Here is an 18875-nt window from a genome sequence, read left to right as displayed (position 1 = left end):
CTCTTGGAAGTTCTCACACACCTCAGACAAGAAAGTATCTTTATTAAAATAACGACCATTTTACACTTCCGTACAGCTGTTCGTTTCCCATGTTGATGGAAGGGCTCCAACTAGCCTTTTTTCCCTCAAACGCTCCTTCAATTTCCTCAGCACTTCAGTTCTCAAGCTCAAACCAAACTATTTTTTACCAAAAACTGCAGGAAAACGTTTCGGGAGGGGGCAAAACCCCTACCGTTTTCTACCTCGCTGCAGTTCAGTCAGCCTGCGTACGGGAGCAGCGACTACCCTCCAGTTTCCCCTCACTGCCACCTCAGCTCAACTCCGCCGAACGGGCGGCGGCTGGAACCGCCTCAGCGCGGGCGGCGGGGCGGGGTAACGGCGGCGGGGCGGGTAACGGCGGCGGGGCGGGTAACGGCCGCGGCCCCGCGCGCCGCGCCCCCTGGCGGCCGCGCCCCTGAAGCCTCGCGAGAGCCACCCCTCGCGGGGGGAAGGGGGCGGCCGTTCGTAGCGCACGCGCGGGGCGGGTGCCGGCCGTTCGGGGCAGAGGCGCCATTTTGGGCCTGTGCGCGGCGGGAGGCGGCGGTGCCGGGAGGCGGCGGGCCCTAGTGGCGAGCGCTGCGCTGGGGGCTTGGCCCCGCCGCCAGCCCGCGGGGCCTCGGCGGGGAGGCGCGGCCGGTGCCACCGCCATGGAGGGCGAGTACTACGGCGGGGACCAGTCAGGTAGCGGCGCGGGAGCGTCCCCCGCGGGAGGGACGCCCGGGGCGCGGGGCCCTGTGAGGGAGGGCGCTGGGCACGGCGGGGCCCGCGGGGATCGCCCTGCCTTGGCCGTCTCCCGCCTGCCGGGGCCGTTCGCCTGCCCCGCGGTGTCACGTAGCGGCGGCGGCGGCGTGCCCGGGGCCGCGGCTCGGCCGGAGGGTGTGCGGGGTCGGGCCGGGCCGCCTCTGCCCCGGCCGTGGTCAGCGGCCGCCGCCGGGGCTCTGGGGTGACACTGGCGGGGCCGGGCCGGGCCGTTGGCGCGATCGCGGCGCGGCCGCCGCCTGATTATGAGTTCGGTGTCTTGCGGAGTGTGTCAGTCGGTGCGTGCATGCTGTGAGTAGCTCAGTGGTCTCTTCTGGGATGTGTGTGGTGGGTTTGTGCCGAACCTGCCCGGTAGGTACCCTCCGTGTCTGTGTCAGTGCAGTTAGAACGCGAGTCTGACTGTAGCGCTGCCTGGCTCCCTGTTGATCACCCCTGTCAGTGCTCTTCTAAACACGGGGAGATGTCACTGAGTGTTGCTTTTCTTTTCTTAACTTCGGAGTAGATGATGGTGGAGCTACTCCAGTGCAAGATGAACGAGATTCAGGATCTGATGTGGAAGATGAAGGAAACGAACAGCACTCTGGGTCTGAGAATGGAAGTGTAGGGCACCATTCAGAGGTACCACTGGAACTTTATCTAAAGATTGCTGTCCTGTACATTGATTTTTTGTTGTCGTTGTTGTTTGTTTAAAGAGGCATTCTCTCATAACTGACACTTACATGTTCATTCAATTGTTCTTAAGAGTCCTGTCTGGCAGAACTTTACCACTAGAAAGAAATGCATCAGATAAGTCTCTTGACCAGTATGTAGGATAGGGTCTTTTTTAATTGTTCTTGTTATAATAGCATTCACTGTTTTGTACTAGGAAGTTTAATATTGTTAATAATTGATTGCAAGAAGGTAAACCTTTTGGGTTTGAAAATCTAAGCAATGCATTAAGAGGAATTTGGAATTGTACCTCAAATTTTGCACCATAGTGTAAAACTACACATTTTGGGGCATAGATTTCTGTAATAAAGAATAAATGCTCTCCCATTTTCCATCTTTCCTCAGCTGTGAGCATTGACTCAAGTCTATTTTGTGCTATATTTTTCACCTTGTCATTCACAAAGGAGCAGATCATTACCATGTGGAGCAGGAGCAGGTTAAGGTTCCTAAATGGGATCTGTTCTTCCTCTGAAGAGGTTCTTGATTTGAGAAGCCTGTGCTGTGAAAAGGGCGGTAATGCTTTGATCCAGAGTTGTGTTTGGGGGACAGTCACTTAACTTGTGGTTTGATTGTTTTGGTTGAAAAGAGATTTTGGTAAAAGTGAAGGTACCTTTTAGATTTCTAGGACAGGTTTGGAGTTAATTTTGAGGAACTTCTTGTTCCTCTTGATGCAGAATTACATCAGGTCTTAACGAGGAAGGAATAATTTTGGCCTGTGAACTCATGTCCTCTGCCAGCAAAGTTAAGTTATGGAGAACTTTTTGGTATTCGTAAAAACTGTAATCAAAGTTATTGCATTCTGTTCTGCATATTTTGTTAGATTTTATGTAAAGATCAGGATTGACTCTGATAGGGTTTTCACTGTTACACATTTTTAAAATTGCTTAAAATTTGGATTGTGTGATGTGATGTACTGCATCAGGCTGATGTGTCAAAAGGCTCAACTCTGCTGTGGTGTAACTTGCAATCTTACCTTTTTGTTTGATTGACTGGTTTTTCTTCTGGTGGTGTTTTGTTTTGTTTTTACTACCATGCTTTTATTGAATTCATACTCCCCTCAGAGTTAGAAAGTAGATGAAGATTTTATATTTGTATAAAAGAAAGTTCTTCTCATGTATTTGAATTCCAGTGTAAAGCAGATTTGGAGGGGTTTTTTTGTTTGTTTTAAAAGGTGTTACTATTGATTTGGTGCAAGGCATCATCTCTTGTTGTGACAATCAGGATTTTGGTGTGGGAGAACATACGCTTTTCAGCATGGGAGAAATAACTGTCTTTCAAAGGGATTTAGTACTCCTGTTTTAATGAAAAAAGAATGGTGATGAGTGCATGGAGAGTCATGTTGCTGTTACAATAACACTAAGCTTTTCTGCTGTGTATGAAAACTTAGTCATTTTTTCTTACTCTTCTATACTCCTGTGGGATTTTGATTTTACTTACTGTGGCAATGTAGTTGGAAATCTGGCCTAAAGGACAGGTAGTTGAGTATTACTTACATCTTCAGTATGTCTTTTTCAGATTTAAATAACCAGAAAGTACTAGGACCTATTATCTTTGTTAACTGATACTCTTCCTGTGCCTGCATTATTTTAAGGGCTTTGTTCTGTGATGGGTGTTGAATATTCCTCTGTAGATAAAATACTGAAGAAAGTACATTAAGAAAAAAAGAACGAAAGAACTGAAACACTTTTCTGTCCAGTAGTAAATGTGAACCTTCATGCTTTAGTGCTTTGATTCAGTTCAAAATTTGAGTATTTTGTTTTGTTATAAAGTCTTGCATTGTTTCCCCTGCATCAGACTCCAATATGCAGTGCAATACAATGCAATAATGTGGAGCAGCTGTCTCTGAAAGGGAGTAGCTTTCAGTGATTTATCATATTATTTACCCTAAATATTCTTTCATCCTCTTATTTCCTTCATCTTTAGGAATATGTGGGAGGAATGACACTCAAATGTAGTAAAACCTTTGAGACAGCCTAATCAGTTAAGTCTATTTAATTACTATTTCGTCTCTAATGTAGAACTTGGATGTAAAGAACTGAAGTTTTAAACTTTCAAACTTTTTTTTCAGGTTCTTAACTTTAAAGGAAAGGGGAATCCTGAGGAATTACTTATGTAGGTCTCAGGTATGTGGGTTTTTCTTTTCCACAATTCTTTTCTGGCTTTCCTTCCCCCAGTCCCACTTTATCTATAAATGTTCTCCTTGATGTCCTTATCGATTCTGCTTTAGACAAATAGAATTAGATAACACATAGTTTTAGTACAGTAATGAATATGAAATCATGTTTACAGTGTTTGTACAAGTCAGGTTCATATGGAAATCTTTAATGACTTAGATTCTTACACTTTCACCAAATCGCTGCTGTCTTCATGAATTAAGTTGTAGTTTGACTGTGACTGTTAACAAACATATATAAATATCTTACATCTCTGAAAAAAACCAAAAACTTGCTGATCTGCCTATGATGGTTATGTATGCCTTAGTTTACCAAGTGTCATTCATGAGAGTGTAGTGGATGGGTCAATTTTGTTGAACTTACTAAATTATCAAAGTAATACCTCTTAAAAGTGACTGCATGTTGATCCAATAAACTACCTGCTAACTGAAATTTTTATGTAGAAGGATAACACTGTAAATTTGATTGTGATGTATTCCTTATTTTATACTGTACTAAAGCCTCATGTTATAGAATTGTTTCAGTTACAAAAAATTAAGGACATCTCAATTAAAATGTTTATAGATAAAGAGGAGGAAGAAAAGAAAGCAAAGGAATTAGAGAAAAATACAGTAGCAATTACCTGAGACCTACTTGTTTTTAAGGATGTCTGATCTTTTATTTTAAGTATTTGGAAAAGGAAAACGAGAGAACTCCAAAATTACATACTTGATTTCTTTGAAAACATCTTTTTAGAGACGAACTAGTAAAAAAAAACAAACGGTGGGTGGGGAGACCATCCTTCAGAGTTTAGTCATCTTACTGTAAAGTTGCATGCGCTTCTTATATCAAGTATATTGCAAAACATTTACAGATTCGTTAATTGTATTCAGAAGAACTTTACACGCTGGCTGTGGACAGGGCCTGTCTGTTCTGTGTAGGCTCTGAGCGAGTCAGCTCTGCTTCAGGAGATGCTCGGTTATGTTAATGTGCTGAGTCTGAGGTAGCAGTCGTCTCTCTGCCGGGCTTACTAACTTGACTAACATGACTGTGCTTTTTGTGTTCACTCTGGTTGAGCTTTCCAGACTCAGGACTAGAGTAGATGATACCTTTCTGCCCAGTCTGTGTTGGGGCACCTGTATTGTCAGAGTGGTTCTGCTGGAGGTGGTTACGTCACAGTAGAGTTCAACGGCTGTCACCGCTGGGATTCTGTGGTGCAGAGCACTGTGTAATCACAGTGTGAGCTAATTAGGATGCATGTCTGCTCTCCCTCCCCTAACATCTTCATTCTCAAGGGTGATTGTCAGTTTGTAATAAAAGAGTAGAGATTCAATATATCTAAAGTGCTTTGGTAATAATGCTGTATATTTGTAATGACTTCTTGCCAAGTATTTTGCCTGGGAAGTTCCATGTAATGTAGTAATGTATACTGAATGGGTGGGTGTATAAGCTGCAGCCATGCTTCCAGCCTTAGGAACATTTAAGAATCATTAATTCCAGTTGTTTTTTAGTTTCGTTCACTAGATACTTTCTAGAGTGGAAGGTGACAAGCCCAAAATTATTAGTACCTCTTAAGCATTAGCTATCTGAAATCAAGAGAAGATAGACAAACCCACCAAAAATTAAATGGTAGGAAAAAAAGGGTTAAAGAATTTCTATTATTATAAACGTCAATTTCCGTGTAGACAGCTGCATTTCAGTACTTGTCAATGACCTTACCTGTAGCACTGCTGTAAAAGCTGTTTCCTGTTGTTTGCAACTGCAGTTTTCTTCAATCTTAAATAATACAGTCAAAGAAAATGTGTCCAGTACACATGTTGGCTTATGTGGGAGGTACTGGGCAGGAGAGGACAATCAGATTAATTTTTTTTTTTTTTTTGGGGGGGGGGGGGTCGGGAAGAGTAAATAAAATCCCATAACAATCTGAGAGCAGTTGAGTGTGTGTGTGTAATCTTCCTCAGCTGAGCATCCTCTAACTTCTTAATCTTCATATTTTATTCTTTAAAATTCCAAATTCGGGTTTTAACAGAATCATGTTTCCTTTTTGTAAGGAGAAATGGGAAATACTGAGTAATACCACCAGCATGATTCAAAACACTGGCATTGCTGGAGAGACAGGGACAAGCAGTAGAGTGAAAACTACTCACTGGGATTATCACATCAGCTATTTTGTAGCTAGCATTAAGTAACGTGGAAATAGTGAAGTTATATTTGAAGTGCATGTTTTAAAATTATATAGGCCTGATTTTTTTTGCATTGTGTAGTAACTTCCTGTTAGTGATGCTGCAGTAATTTAAAAGTTACTACTTTATCAAGCGCTAGCCAAGGGAATAAATGCTTAAGGTCCAAAATCTTAAAAAGCAATGTTATTTTCTACTTGGTATAATTCTGGAGGGAGTAGTTCCTTACAGCAATTAAGAAGGAATTTTAAATAACATTACTTTTAATCATACATTTTTGAAGAGTGTTTGTTGTGGGTGTAGGATAAATACAATACACCTGCATTGTTTTGTAGGGCTCTGAATGTGGAAATAGAATGACCGTAGAAAATAAAAATAGAAAGTCTGTCTTTCCAAGGAAATCAAATTGCTGACAAAAAAGCTTTGGAAGCTCTGGGACATACAGGTTTTAAAGAATCTCCTAGGACAATAAAGACTTAGTTTGCAAATGTGGAAGAAGTCTATGGCTGAGACAAAATCACCCTTGAGGAAAGCCTGGCCGAAGAATGGAGTTGAATATGTAGGAAAGAAGTTCCTTTTACGGTATTGTTCTTGTCAGTAGAAAATGAGATTGTGACAGTGACTGTGAGAGGAGTACTGAGTTAATTAGACGCTTAAACACTCATTTCATTTTGTTTTCTCAGGTAAATGCAATTGAGATTATTTTTTTTCCGAGTAGAAATTAGATGTTGTAGGAAAGACAAAACAAGATATTGTCAATAATGATATTGATAGGTGGCTTGTGAAAGGTTTTTCCAAAAATGGAGCGTGTGGCTCAGTATTTTTTGCCATGTAAAAAAAGCCATAAAGGATTGAAATACAATCCTAAAGTTTTAAGGAGATCGGTCTATTTGTGCATGATTACCTCAGGTGTCTGGATCGGCATGGGAGCTGTCAGTTTAGGGGAGAGAAGTGTTGGCCCTGTTCTTACATTCTTACGCATTGAAACACACAACTTTTGTTAACAGTAATACTCTGAAAGGTTTGACTAAAACTTGATTCCTGTTTTTTTCCTGTGCTTTTGGTCTTGATGACTTCTTAAATAAGTTTCCTTGGCAAAGAAGGGAAGGGCGCAAGCTCTCTTGAGCTTCACTTAGAGTAATGCACGTGCAGTTCCAGTAAAAGGTATTTAATTAAAAAACCAGATATTTGAGATCTTAAGAAAAAGACAATGATAAGTGTGAGATACTGTTTCTTGCCTTATTACTGGGGATTTGGACTAAACCACTTTGAAGGCCTGACTTTTTAAAATAAAAACACTAAGCATTTACCCTTGAGGAACTTGTCCCTTAGGCATGTTTGAGTGGTTTTTATCTGTAACAACTTCCAAAATATGGTTGAGCTGCAGGGTGGACAGACTTCCACTGATCTCTTAATATTTTCCTTGGTAAGAAGTATTTTATAGTCCTTTGATGCAGATTGTCTAATATTTATTTCTGTGTAGAAAGTATTTCAGTTTGTAGTACCTTGGGTAATTGAATTGGAGGAAAGACAAGCAAAAATTCAGAACATTTTTTTTGTTTACTTTTAAAGTGTTTTTTTTGCTTAGTTGCCTGAGATGATTTTTCTCTTTCAGAATGAACACAGTGATGGAGAAGATGACGGGCAAATGGGAGAGCCTCATATGACAGACTCTGAAAATGAAGATATCCCAAGGCAAAAAGACAGTGACTCAGATAACGAGGAGCCTCCAAATCACAATGTAAGTGATTCGGACAATGAAGCAGCTCATGGAGGCAAAGACAGTGATTCTGATACTGAGGACCGACCAAATCGGCATTTAAGTGACTCTGAAAATGAAGATGCCTTAAATCATCGAGCAAGTGACTCTGAAAATGGAGAACCTCACAGGGATCACAGTAGTGATTTTGAAAATGAAGAATCGCACAAGCAGCCAGCCAGTGACTCGGAGAGCGAGGAGCTCCACAAGCAGCCAGCCAGTGACTCGGAGAGCGAGGAGCTCCACAAGCAGCCAGCCAGCGACTCGGAGAGCGAGGAGCTCCACAAGCAGCCAGCCAGCGACTCGGAGAGCGAGGACATTTCCAGACACAAACAAGAAATAGAGTCTGAGGATAGTGATGGGGAGGAGAGGAAAGAGGAGGTGCAGAATGATTCTCATCATTCAGATAATGAACACGTAAGGGAAGGTTTTCAGGGCTCTGACAGTGAAGAGGAAGCTCCTAAGAGACGAAAAATATCAGATAGTGATGAAGAAGAGAAAGAGGAGGAGAAGACAGTGAAGAGGAAAACAGCTATCCTTTCTGACAGTGAGGATGACAGTGAGAAAACACGTAAGGAACTGTAGTGTGACAAGAAAAATGCGATGTGACAAGCTGTAGTATTAGAGTTAAATCATTGGTTTTATGTGAAGAAAGCATCAGATAAATATGAAATCACAAGGCAAAGTTGGTTTTTAGAACACAAATGTGTTTGTAGAGGCTATTGTTCTAACTGCATTTCTGTGTGAATGTATAGCTAATACTTCTGAGTAATAAGTAGGTGTAATAGAAATAAGAGAGAAGACTGCAGTGATCTTGCTTTATATGGCATCTTTGTCATGTTGATTGTTCCTGTTAACCATTTTTCTGCTTTATTGTTACTTAGTAATTTTTTCCTCTTGTTTTTTTTTCCATATGCTAGGGGTGAGAGTCAGTTTTGAAATTACGAGGTTTTATGGGTAGAGGTATGGAAACTTCAGTTACTGACTGAATAAAACATATTTTAGCATGGGTGTATTTAAGACATACCAATGGTTTTGTGTAGGAAGGCTAGTCAGCTTCCTTCTTGTCCAAATCGAGTTTGAGAGGATAGTTTTTTGAGAGTAGCTCTTGTCACCTCTATTACTAGGACATGTAGTAATGCTCCTTTCTGTTGGCAGCTGCAAAAAAAGTACGAATCCTTTCTGATGTTGAAGAATCAGATAGTGATGCTGCTTCAGTGAAATCTGACAAAAGGAAGAAAAGTATTGTATCAGATAGTGAGGAAGAAGAAGAAGAGGAAAGAAAAGAGAATGCTGGGAAGAAAAAAGAAGAGAAAGATCTGTTCGGCAGTGACAGTGAATCTGGGAATGAGCAAGAGTAAGTGCTTCTGGGAATATGAATTCCTTTGGGGTTGCAGGTAGTGAGACTGATCATGAATGGAGAATGGATGAATGCCAGCCAGAGAATGATAGTCCACCCTCATTGGTGGTGTGAAGAGGAAGGTCAGTAGTAGGTGGCAGAGTGAAAGGTGGATCTCCACACAGTCACTAGAAATTTTGCAGAAAATGCACTTCTTACTGTTGCAGTCCTAATAGACAAATGTTACTGTTACCTTCACAGGAACCTGATCGCAGATATATTTGGAGAATCTGGTGATGAGGAAGAAGAGGAATTTACAGTAAGTGTTACTGTAGATGTCTCTTGTTCACTTGCTAGATATAACCTTCATGGGAACGTACTCCAGAATGACTGTTCCCATGTTCAAGGATATGCTGTATCAGGAGGGAAGCTTTATCTACGGGACTCACTGAGGTAGTATTTGGATTAAATAACATTTACAGCTCTTCTGTTGGGAGAGTTATTGGTGTGAAAGTCATAGGTGGAGTTAGGAAGCCTTTGTTTTTTTTTCTTCTAGATCCTCTGCAGACTTGCCTGAAGCCTTTTGTCAGGTGCTTAAGTAGGTGCTCAGTCTTAATCTGTACACTGTCTTTAACCATCAGGGTTTTAACCAAGAAGATCTGGAGGAAGAGAAGGGGGACGTAGACATGAAGGAGACAGCAGATGACTCGGACTCTGATGATAACATCAAAAGAGGGAAGCAGTAAGTCAATATGTTACGTATTCCTTTCTAATAGCAAAATGCAAGATTTTAGTGAAAGGGCTCCTCCAAAGACTGGCTAGCTAGACTTCATAGTTTAGAAAGGCATGGGACGGTGTTTCTACAGAAAGTGTGTTCTCCTAAACTGTGACGGAAGGTCCTCTCTCAGCTTGTGCAGCTTAGTCCCGTGGCAGTCCATAGCAGATTACCTGTCCTCCAGAGAACAGTATTTCATGGTTCACATCAAAACCTGAGTGAAATTAATATCTAATCAAACAAGCATCTGACTACGTTCAGCAGTTCAGCATTGGAGTCACAGATGTGTTTCTCTGGTATAAGGGATAAGGTATGACAAGACTTGCCATCAGCACATCTCCTGTTTCCTTTCTGTCTGCTCTAGTAGCATCAGAGCAGTATATTGCAGGAACAGGAAAGCTAAATCTGTGAGCTTCAGCGCATTTTGAACACTGGATGTTACATATGTGCATGTCGTGAATTATTTCACCAAGGTCTTGCAGACTTTTGAGGGCATCTTAGAGCCACTGAAGCCATTTGCTAATTTCCCAGCTTGTATACTGAGGATAACTAATTATCTTACAAGGATGTTGAGACACAATGCTTGTGGACTTCCTGAAGAATTTTTTAAGAGTTACGCTATAGAAATACAAAATAATTTCCTACAAAGACAGTAAGATCAACTCTTTTCTGACCATCAGCAAACTCTCTTCCTGCATTTCAGTATGGACTTCATGTCAGATTTTGACATGATGCTGCAACGAAAGAAGAGTATGAGTGGCAAGCGTAGACGAAACCGTGATGGTGGAACTTTTATTAGTGATGCAGATGATGTGGTCAGTGCTATGATTGTGAAGATGAATGAAGCCGCTGAGGTGAGTTCTCTAGGCTCCAAAGACACCTTAAAATCCACTTCCATTCTATGGGAAAATCTTGTGATCAGTAAAATACAGAAATCTGACTGGTACTCAGGAGGAGTAATCTGTACACTATGGAAAGCTGCTGATGTGTAAACGTCTAAATGTTGTTTTGCTATTCTGAATTAAAATACTTCTTCAGTTGAAATTTGGAGGAAAATATTTATTAATTTTAAAGATTAAAATTAACTTGCTAAACTTTGATCAGCTGAGATCAGCTGCCCTATAAAAAGGGATATATGTATGTTCTGTAAACTACATGAATAAAGGGACTATGTTTAAATTTCATTATATAGTTGCTAGCATATATAGTTTGGGGAGGAGGGGTGGAGAGAGTGATCTGTGAGACAACTGAGACTTGGTCTTGACAAGTAAGTTTTTTCTCAGACAAGATGATAGCCAGATGTTTCAAATGAAGCCGTAAAGTTTGAAATGCTGGAGAGGAGGAAGAGCTGAGCTCTAGTATTGTGGTGTCTTTAGTTATCTAGGATGTGCCTGTCAAACCATTCTGGGGCGTGAAGAGGGGAAGAAGGGCATTAGAAGAATCTCTTCCCTTGCAATAAAAAAACATTGTGCAGAAAGAGCCTCCAGTGAATTAAGATGTGTGGAAAGGAATTATCACAGAAGGACACAATTCTGTTGATTGTAATGTCTTTTTGATATGGGAGCCTAAGTACTGAACAGGTAGTGACATTATGGCCTTAGATGATAGTTGCTTTGGAACACAGACTGTTGCACATGATGCATGTTGTGTGCTCTTACATTACTTGTATCATGCTTCAGCCTAAACCTCTAGTTTATCCAGTTACATTCTTAGCTGCAGTGAATATACGTTTTCTCACTTCCCATTGTTTTGGCTAGTTATTTTTTTTGTTGTTCACATGAGGTTTTACAAACAAAGTTTGCAGGTTATCTCTGCATAGCTGAGCATGGAGGACTCTGCAGACCTCCAGTTTATTGCAGTCAACTTAAATCATGAAGTAGAAAAAAATACTTAGCAGGGAATTTCCTAATGTGATGCTTTTAAGGAAAACATTGGCTAAGGTGGGGTCCCTTTTTTTAAGAGAAGTCATCATACAATGTGTTTGGGGGCTATAGGAGGATGGAGCAGGGTACAAAGTTAGTGTAATCCTGCCAAAGTTGCACTTGTTTAATAGACTAGTCTTTTTGCTGTAAATGTTGTACAGGATGAGAGTTGCTCATTTCTTTTGATCAACTTGCACTGATTCTTCAAATTTCTTACAGGAGGATCGACAGCTGAATACACAAAAGAAACCAGCACTAAAGAAACTAACTTTGTTACCAACTGTAGTTATGCATCTTAAAAAGTGAGTTGTCATTCTCCCAGTTAATTATCATCTTGGGGAATATTAGGAATTTGGTAATTTTGTGAAGTGATGTTAACAGCTGTACTGAGTATGCAGTAAAACACTTTGTCAAGTAAATGCTGGAGCTGGGTGGCCTCAAAAACCTAAAATTCTATGTACTTTTACCTGTTAATTTAACATGAAACAAACTCAAATCCACTATTGTGCTGAAGGAACATCCCATCTTAAGATTATTACATGACTTTGTGGCTTCTCTTTAAACTTTTTAGGCAGGACCTCAAAGAAACTTTCATCGATAGTGGTGTTATGTCTGCCATCAAAGAGTGGCTTTCTCCTCTTCCAGACCGAAGTCTGCCAGCACTAAAGATACGAGAGGAACTTCTGAAGATCCTGCAAGAGGTGTGAAATTGACTTTTAACTGTATTTGATTCATGGTTCTCCATTGAGTCTTACTTTGTAGATATGCTGTCTAGCTGAACAAAATTTGGCTGGGGAACTTCAGGCGCTCGATTGTTGTTATGAAAATTTTGCCCATGTTCACAACAAAGCAAATAGCTCTGCTGGCAGCAGGCCAGAAGACATTTCTGAGTGTTGGAGGTGAGCTACAGACATGAAGTTCTCTGCCCTCTCTCAGGGAGTTGTGTGCTGTGGCATTTTCTAGATTCTTGATAAATCTAAACAGCTTAGTCACTTCCCTCCTTCTCAAGAGGCTCATATGTTGTGATTGGTCACTTCAATTTGTCTTTGACGCGTTCATAAAATAAGCGTGGCATAGTCTTGACAGTGAAGCAGAAGTGACCTTTTTTTTTTTTTTGCAGCATCACTACTTGGCTTTGAGTGAAGCTCTAGAAATACTTCTTCTTGCGAAGTATTTGCAAGAGTTCTGCCTCAATTTAGATTATTTGGCCCTGCCTGCCTGTTCAGGTTTATGTGCAAAGTGTAGTGAAGAACCATTTGTTAAGTATCCCTGAGTTCTCCTCTCTCATGGTCCCTTCTCTCCAGCCTATTAAAGATGTGCAGGGCACTAGAAAGCCCATCATACTCAGTGTAGACTTTCAGCATTTGTACCTAATCTGATTACTTGAATGCTTTTGCCCCGTGAGTTTTTATCTTTATAAAATGAATGCTTTGAAGGCAGTAACTCAGTTCTTGGGTAATATAAGCAGAAGAGCATTTGGAATAAATAGTTCTGGAAACTTACTTAATTTTGTGTGTAAAAACTACGAATGTCAAGGCAAACTTCTGGGTTTTGGCATTTGATACTTGACCCAGTTCCTACTGGGACAGTGAAAAGTGCTGATTTCCCCAGGCTTATTATGAAAGTGGATTTGGTGGTCTTGCAAAGTTCAGTGGCACCCTTAATGTTCGGACATAATTTCTTATTATTTTCTGACTTTGCCTTTACCCCACAGTTGCCCAGTGTGAGCCAGGAGACGCTGAAGCACAGTGGCATTGGGCGAGCTGTGATGTACCTCTACAAACACCCCAAAGAGTCGAGACCTAACAAGGATATGGCAGGGAAGCTAATCAGTACGTAAACCTCCCTTTGCCTTGTGTCAGTGAGACTTCACTGGTAATTTAATTTTCGTGTCAGTCTCTCTTGCATGTTTTTTTGCTATCATCTGTAGTAGAATTAATTCTGCGGTGTAGGAATCTCACTAACCTGTTTCATCACTTTGTAGAGCTGTAGACAAATGCTGTTATATGAACTTCTACACACACCTTTTCCTGTTTCTTTCATTTTTGTTCTGAATCAGAGGATGGCATTTATTTTGCCCAGGTTCTCTTGGCTAGTTGTCCAAACCTCATGTCTATGCTACAAAGGCAGGAAGGTGCTGCTAGAAGACAGTTTATTCCATGGACTTTAGAAAGATCTTGGATGACTGAAAGTTTACTTCCTAAACAGCTGTAGTCATTGTGTAGTGCATTCCATCCTGAATGACTGTAAATTGATAATAAACTTAGGTTCTTTAAGAACTGTTCTGCATATTTCTAAAACCATTCACTGTGGTGTGCAGGATTTTCTGACACTTAAGAGCTCAGAGAGATTCTAAAAGGGCAGGCAACAGCAAGAGACTTTATGGATGAAAGCTCCTTCTTAGTGTCCACAAGGCTGGATTACCCTGAAACATTAAGGGCTCAAAACCATTTTTTTTTTGGTTGAAAGAGAGTGTAAATACTTGCCCTAAACTTTGAAAGCTGTCTTTGGTCACCAGAGTAGTTTGGAGATAAACTTCAGAGGCCCAGTGTTTGTTAACCAGTTTGTTGGGTATTTTTTTAATAGATGAATGGTCTCGACCAATCTTTGGCCTTACCTCAAACTACAAAGGCATGACAAGAGAAGAGAGGGAACAGAGAGATTTGGAACAGATGCCTCAGCGAAGGAGACTGAGCAGGTAGGAGTAGCTGGCAGAAACATGAAAACCTTTCTTTGTAAGACTCCATCAAGAAAACCAGAGTGGTGTGTAAATATTAATTTACACACCTTTTACCACACTTGACTGTCTTTTAAAATTACTGTCTTTCTCTGTGTATAGATGCCTATAAAATTCCTTTTTTCTTGCAGCTCTGGCGGTCAGACTCCCCGCAGGGACCTGGAGAAAGTGTTAACTGGAGAGGAAAAGTAGGTTGAATGTAAAAATCTTTGATTAGAAAAAAGTATTTCAGTTAATTTGTTATGAGGTTTAGAGGCAATGGTTATGCAGTGTGTTTCAGAGATAGAACAGGCTATATTGCTTGTACTTCTTTCTGTATAAGCTTTGTCTCTAACAGTCACACCTTCTTTTTTCTGCAGGGCTCTTAGACCTGGAGACCCCGGGTTCTGTGCCCGTGCGAGGGTGCCGATGCCCTCCAACAAGGACTATGTGGTCAGGCCAAAGTGGAATGTGGAGATGGAGTCCTCCAGGGTAAGCACTGCCCCTCTTCTAGTGACTCTGTACCTCCAGCGCTCTCTGATTAAGCCTGGGAATCTGTCACCTTACTGCCGTGGTTCCTGTGTGGTAGTTCTTTTAAGTGCCTCTTCTAATTCAAGTAGACAGTAAGTTCTGCTATCAGGTGGGCTGTCGTAAGTTCATCAAATACTTTCACTCGGGTATTGTTCCTGCTCTAATCAAAAAGAGATTTTCATGTTAACTGTTGTAGAGTTTCTCTCTAGGGTGAGAATCTGATTACAGGCCTCTTACTTTAGAGCATTTTGAACTAATGTTTCAATAAGTGTCGCTGATTTTATTTTTTTTTATACCTCTCCCAGTTGTTGTATCATGTTCTTTTGATAATATTGCAGTTGCAGGAAACTTTGAGGTTTTGGTAAACCTCAAAACAAGCCTTTGCCTTGCTTTATTTGGTTCGTCTATCTACCCTGTACAGTTTAAATTAAAAGTGGGGTACATGGTAGAACACATGTAAATGGAAGAAGTAATAATTGCTGTGCTTGCTGCTGTTATCTCTCCTTCTGTGCATTAATTGAGATATTGTTTCTAGCCCGGGACTATTAAGAGAGGTATTAGTCGCTTGGAAAAACACAAGAGACGGTTTGCTGAACAGAAACGACTCAGCAAAGTGCATCGGGCCATCAAGTTCAGCATTGAAGGCAACAGGATGCCCCTGTAGCCATGACACTCTGCCTTCCCCAAGTTTGAGAGGTATCCCTCAAGGGAGGTGTGAACAGTGCATGTGCTTCAGCTGTTGGCAGTTTGCACATACAGGAAAGGAGTGTGTACACCCTAACTTAAACTTGGAAAACTCTCCTTGTGTTCTCTCATGTCTGTACTGTGACCTAAAAGGTAACTTGTACAGGAAAAAATAGGCTGTAGCATTTAACATCTGCCGTGATACCTGCCTCAACAGCTTCAGGATACCCAAATGACAGGTGTAAAATGAATATACCTGCACTGAAAAGGAGCTTTGTACCACCGGTGGTTTTGAATGCTGTTCTGATGTAATTAGGTTCGCCAGGTTTACCTGAACTGACACACAGGAATTCTTAGCGCTTAGTACAGGACCACATGTCACTGTATACCACCATCTGTGGCTGATGTTTCACTGGTTCAGGGCGCAAGGTATTTCTCACACCCACTCTTTCAAGGAAGCTGAGTGAAGTGAGAGTTAAGGGGTGTTTGACAGGAGGCAGAGAATGAGACCTCTGTAGAGCAGGGGGAGAAGAATCCCCTGCTGCGAATGCAGGGTGGAGGGAGGTCAGTGGCGTACATCAGTGCAGGAATGGTTTTGACAGTTTCTAGTCCACATTTCAGTTCTGTGAGCAGGGCCGCCACCAGCTAGTACTGCCAGGAAGAGGCTAGCGCAAATGGTAGATAACTGTTGAGTTTAAGCTTCATATTTTCATGTTTTAAAAAATTACGTATTTTTTAAAATCACTGAAATTCCAGGTGCAATTTTAGTGAACAGTTTTATGAATAAAGTTTATTTAAAATCACTGTCAGGAGCACCTTCCTCAGGGATGGGAACAAGAGGTTTGGTTTCTGATAGATGGGGGTTTTTGTCAGATATTAAGTACCATGTTCTGGATATCTCTGTTTCTCCCAAACTTAAAAGGTGTGAAGTTCCCATCATTTGTTGTTTCTGTTGTCTAGTTAGGGGGAAATTGCTGGCTATGCATTGGAAGATCCTTCCTGTTTGTCTTCAGTGGCGTTTCTTTACAGAATGACTGTATTTAATCTGTGCAGAATAAATGCTGCATCATCTCAGTTTTTTGTTTGCAGTTAAAATACAGAGATGAAAGGCAATAACCCTTCTAATAACTTGTATGGTCAGCTTAGGCATTTCTTTTGCTTCCCCCTACACCCTCTTTGTCCCAATGATCTCTTGCTTTTTAAATACTAATTGGTGACCTTTAAAATAAATTGCAGTTTGGAACTGATACGTCAGCTCGGTCCATCTCAGTTACAGTGTATTCATACCTAAAACCTTCCCCCCACAGGAAGCCTGTATGTGCCCACCACATTTCCGACACTAAACTCCAGCCGATATAGATACAAAACTATTCCAAACTGTAAATTCAGCTGGCATGTGAACAACTAACATTGTTATTAATCCCTGTAATGTGAAAGCTTTACTGTGTGATGTTTGTGAGCGCGACTGCCTCCATATATGTGATGCATATATTGGGGGAACCATTTTATCCACGTGGTGGGGAGAGGATGCGTGTGCGCATGCACACACACCCCCACTCGGAACCAGTGGCTTCATCAGCTCCCTCTTGCAGGTTTAACCTTGCATGCATTGTTCTTCTTGAACCTCTGGGATGTCTGCTTTTTTTTCAGCGGTAATTATTAGTTTTATTTTTTTAAGTTCCAGGGGACCTCTAAGAAAGGCGTGAGTCGACTGGACAAACAGATGCGGAAGTTCACAGATATCAGGAAAAAAAGCAGATCGGCCCATGCAGTGAAAATCAGCATTGAGGGCAATAAGATGCCATTGTGACCCTTCACAGAATACCCCGTGATCTCTGCTGTAAGACAATACACCCATAGACTCTTTGGAGACCTTTAAATTTTTTAACAACTTGTTTGGGTTTTTTTTAGTGAATCTTTAAATTGTTGGTTCAGGTTCTGGTATAAGATGTTGTCCGAGGACTGTGAATATGGGGACTTCTTTCTCCTGATTGTATTTAAACTTGCTCTATTGTGTCCTTTGTACAGATCACGTATTTGTTGTATTGCAATACTTTAGACAATAAAACATCTGTTTTTTTCTGGGGGGCTGTCTGTTGATTCCTCAAGAGAATGTATGTGCAGACCACCTGGTACGTGGAAGAGCTGCCAATTGATGATTTTCTGTTTACCATTGGCCATTTCCTCTTTATCCAGTGCTTTATTAATCAGTTGTTCTGTCTTTGGAGATGTATATGTATTGGTTTTGATTAGAAATACTGACCATCTTCCACTCAAAGGATTTCATTTTTCATGAAACACAATGTAAAGTTCAAGAGAAGACCACCAGACTGACCACTAAAAATTCCAGTGTCTTCCGGCTAAAATGTTTGCCCCGAGACGGGCACCAACATTTCACCGTCTTGATCCTCCGCACGAACAGCAAAGCCTTCAGCAGTGACTGCGATGGGAGAGCGAAGGGCTGCAGCTGATGGACTCTTCTGTGATGTTTGATAAATAGATTATTTTGAACGTAAGCCAGACTTTGGAATGGAGGTTAGTGAGACTGCCGCAGGAGACTGAATGTCAGGTCGCCGGACACTTCTTTTTTGGGTGCTTTATGCAGCTCTTGGATTAGCTGTGTGGAGCCTTTGCTGCTGGGCTTGACAACGCTGTGACTTCATTTTGTAGAGTTGAAAGCCACGTCAGTTTTCTTCTTTCGTTCGACTTTGGTATTTAGGTAGCTCAAAGGTGTGTTGCTGCGTAGCCCACTAGCGAGTTCTGTGTCCCTGGTGCTACAGACAGACAGCGGAGCGACATTGTGTGCTGCTGCTGCTTTACCTCTACCTCTGAAAATGCTTCCGTCTGCTGAGCTTGCCTACAGGAAGAGAATGCTCCTTGTGTGGGTAACTGGCAGTCGGGATTTCAGTAAGACCCACCTCCGTTCCAGAGGAGCGCAGCCCCTTTGCTGTCGTATGTGCTCTGTAATTCTGGGAATTCGGGGTAGGGATCTGCGTGTTGGCTGGCTTAGAGGCGCTAAGTACCTCCGGCATCTGCTGGCACTGATAATGGAGAGCCTGTTAAGTACATGGATGGTCACACTTTAAACATGTTCCTGTGAGACTGCTGGGGACTCAGTAAAGCTGTGTGCTGGGCACAAGCCTGAAGCAAAAAATGAAGGAGGCTGCCTGTGCTGGATGGTGCCTGCTAAGGGAATTCTGCTACTAGGACTTCACCTACTCTTGCCAGGTAGGCTTATCGCACAGTAACCAACCTCAGGTGTGGGGTTTTAGCATGCTGAGATTTCCAAGGATTTTGGGTTTTTTTTCTC

General features: G+C 41.6%; 1 protein-coding gene across 1 annotated transcript; it reads left to right on the top strand.

Moving 5' to 3' along the window:
* The first annotated feature begins 539 nt into the window (after positions 1 to 539).
* On the top strand, positions 540 to 17649 carry IWS1 (interacts with SUPT6H, CTD assembly factor 1). The gene is made up of 14 exons (XM_040613080.1): positions 540 to 720; positions 1301 to 1416; positions 7455 to 8169; positions 8757 to 8955; positions 9199 to 9256; positions 9579 to 9679; positions 10416 to 10566; positions 11854 to 11936; positions 12206 to 12335; positions 13349 to 13466; positions 14221 to 14332; positions 14503 to 14559; positions 14731 to 14842; positions 17244 to 17649. Exons 1-14 carry the CDS (start codon positions 687 to 689, stop codon positions 17373 to 17375), a joined length of 2118 nt encoding a protein of 705 aa, XP_040469014.1. The 5' UTR covers positions 540 to 686; the 3' UTR covers positions 17376 to 17649.
* Positions 17650 to 18875: the final 1226 nt, after the last annotated feature.

This window comes from Falco naumanni, chromosome 13, assembly GCF_017639655.2.
Source record: "Falco naumanni isolate bFalNau1 chromosome 13, bFalNau1.pat, whole genome shotgun sequence".
NCBI lineage: Eukaryota > Metazoa > Chordata > Aves > Falconiformes > Falconidae > Falco > Falco naumanni.
This window is presented reverse-complemented; position numbering and strand designations above follow the sequence as displayed.

What these genes read in the sequence shown, in the direction of transcription:
- IWS1 (XM_040613080.1), top strand. Translation starts at nt 687, where the DNA reads ATGGAGGGCGAGTACTACGGCGGGGACCAGTCAG. An exon ending in GTGTAGGGCACCATTCAGAG is followed by an intron (nt 1,417 to 7,454) that starts GTACCACTGGAA and finishes TTTCTCTTTCAG; the next exon opens with AATGAACACAGTGATGGAGA. An exon ending in GTGTTAACTGGAGAGGAAAA is followed by an intron (nt 14,560 to 14,730) that starts GTAGGTTGAATG and finishes TTTTTTCTGCAG; the next exon opens with GGCTCTTAGACCTGGAGACC.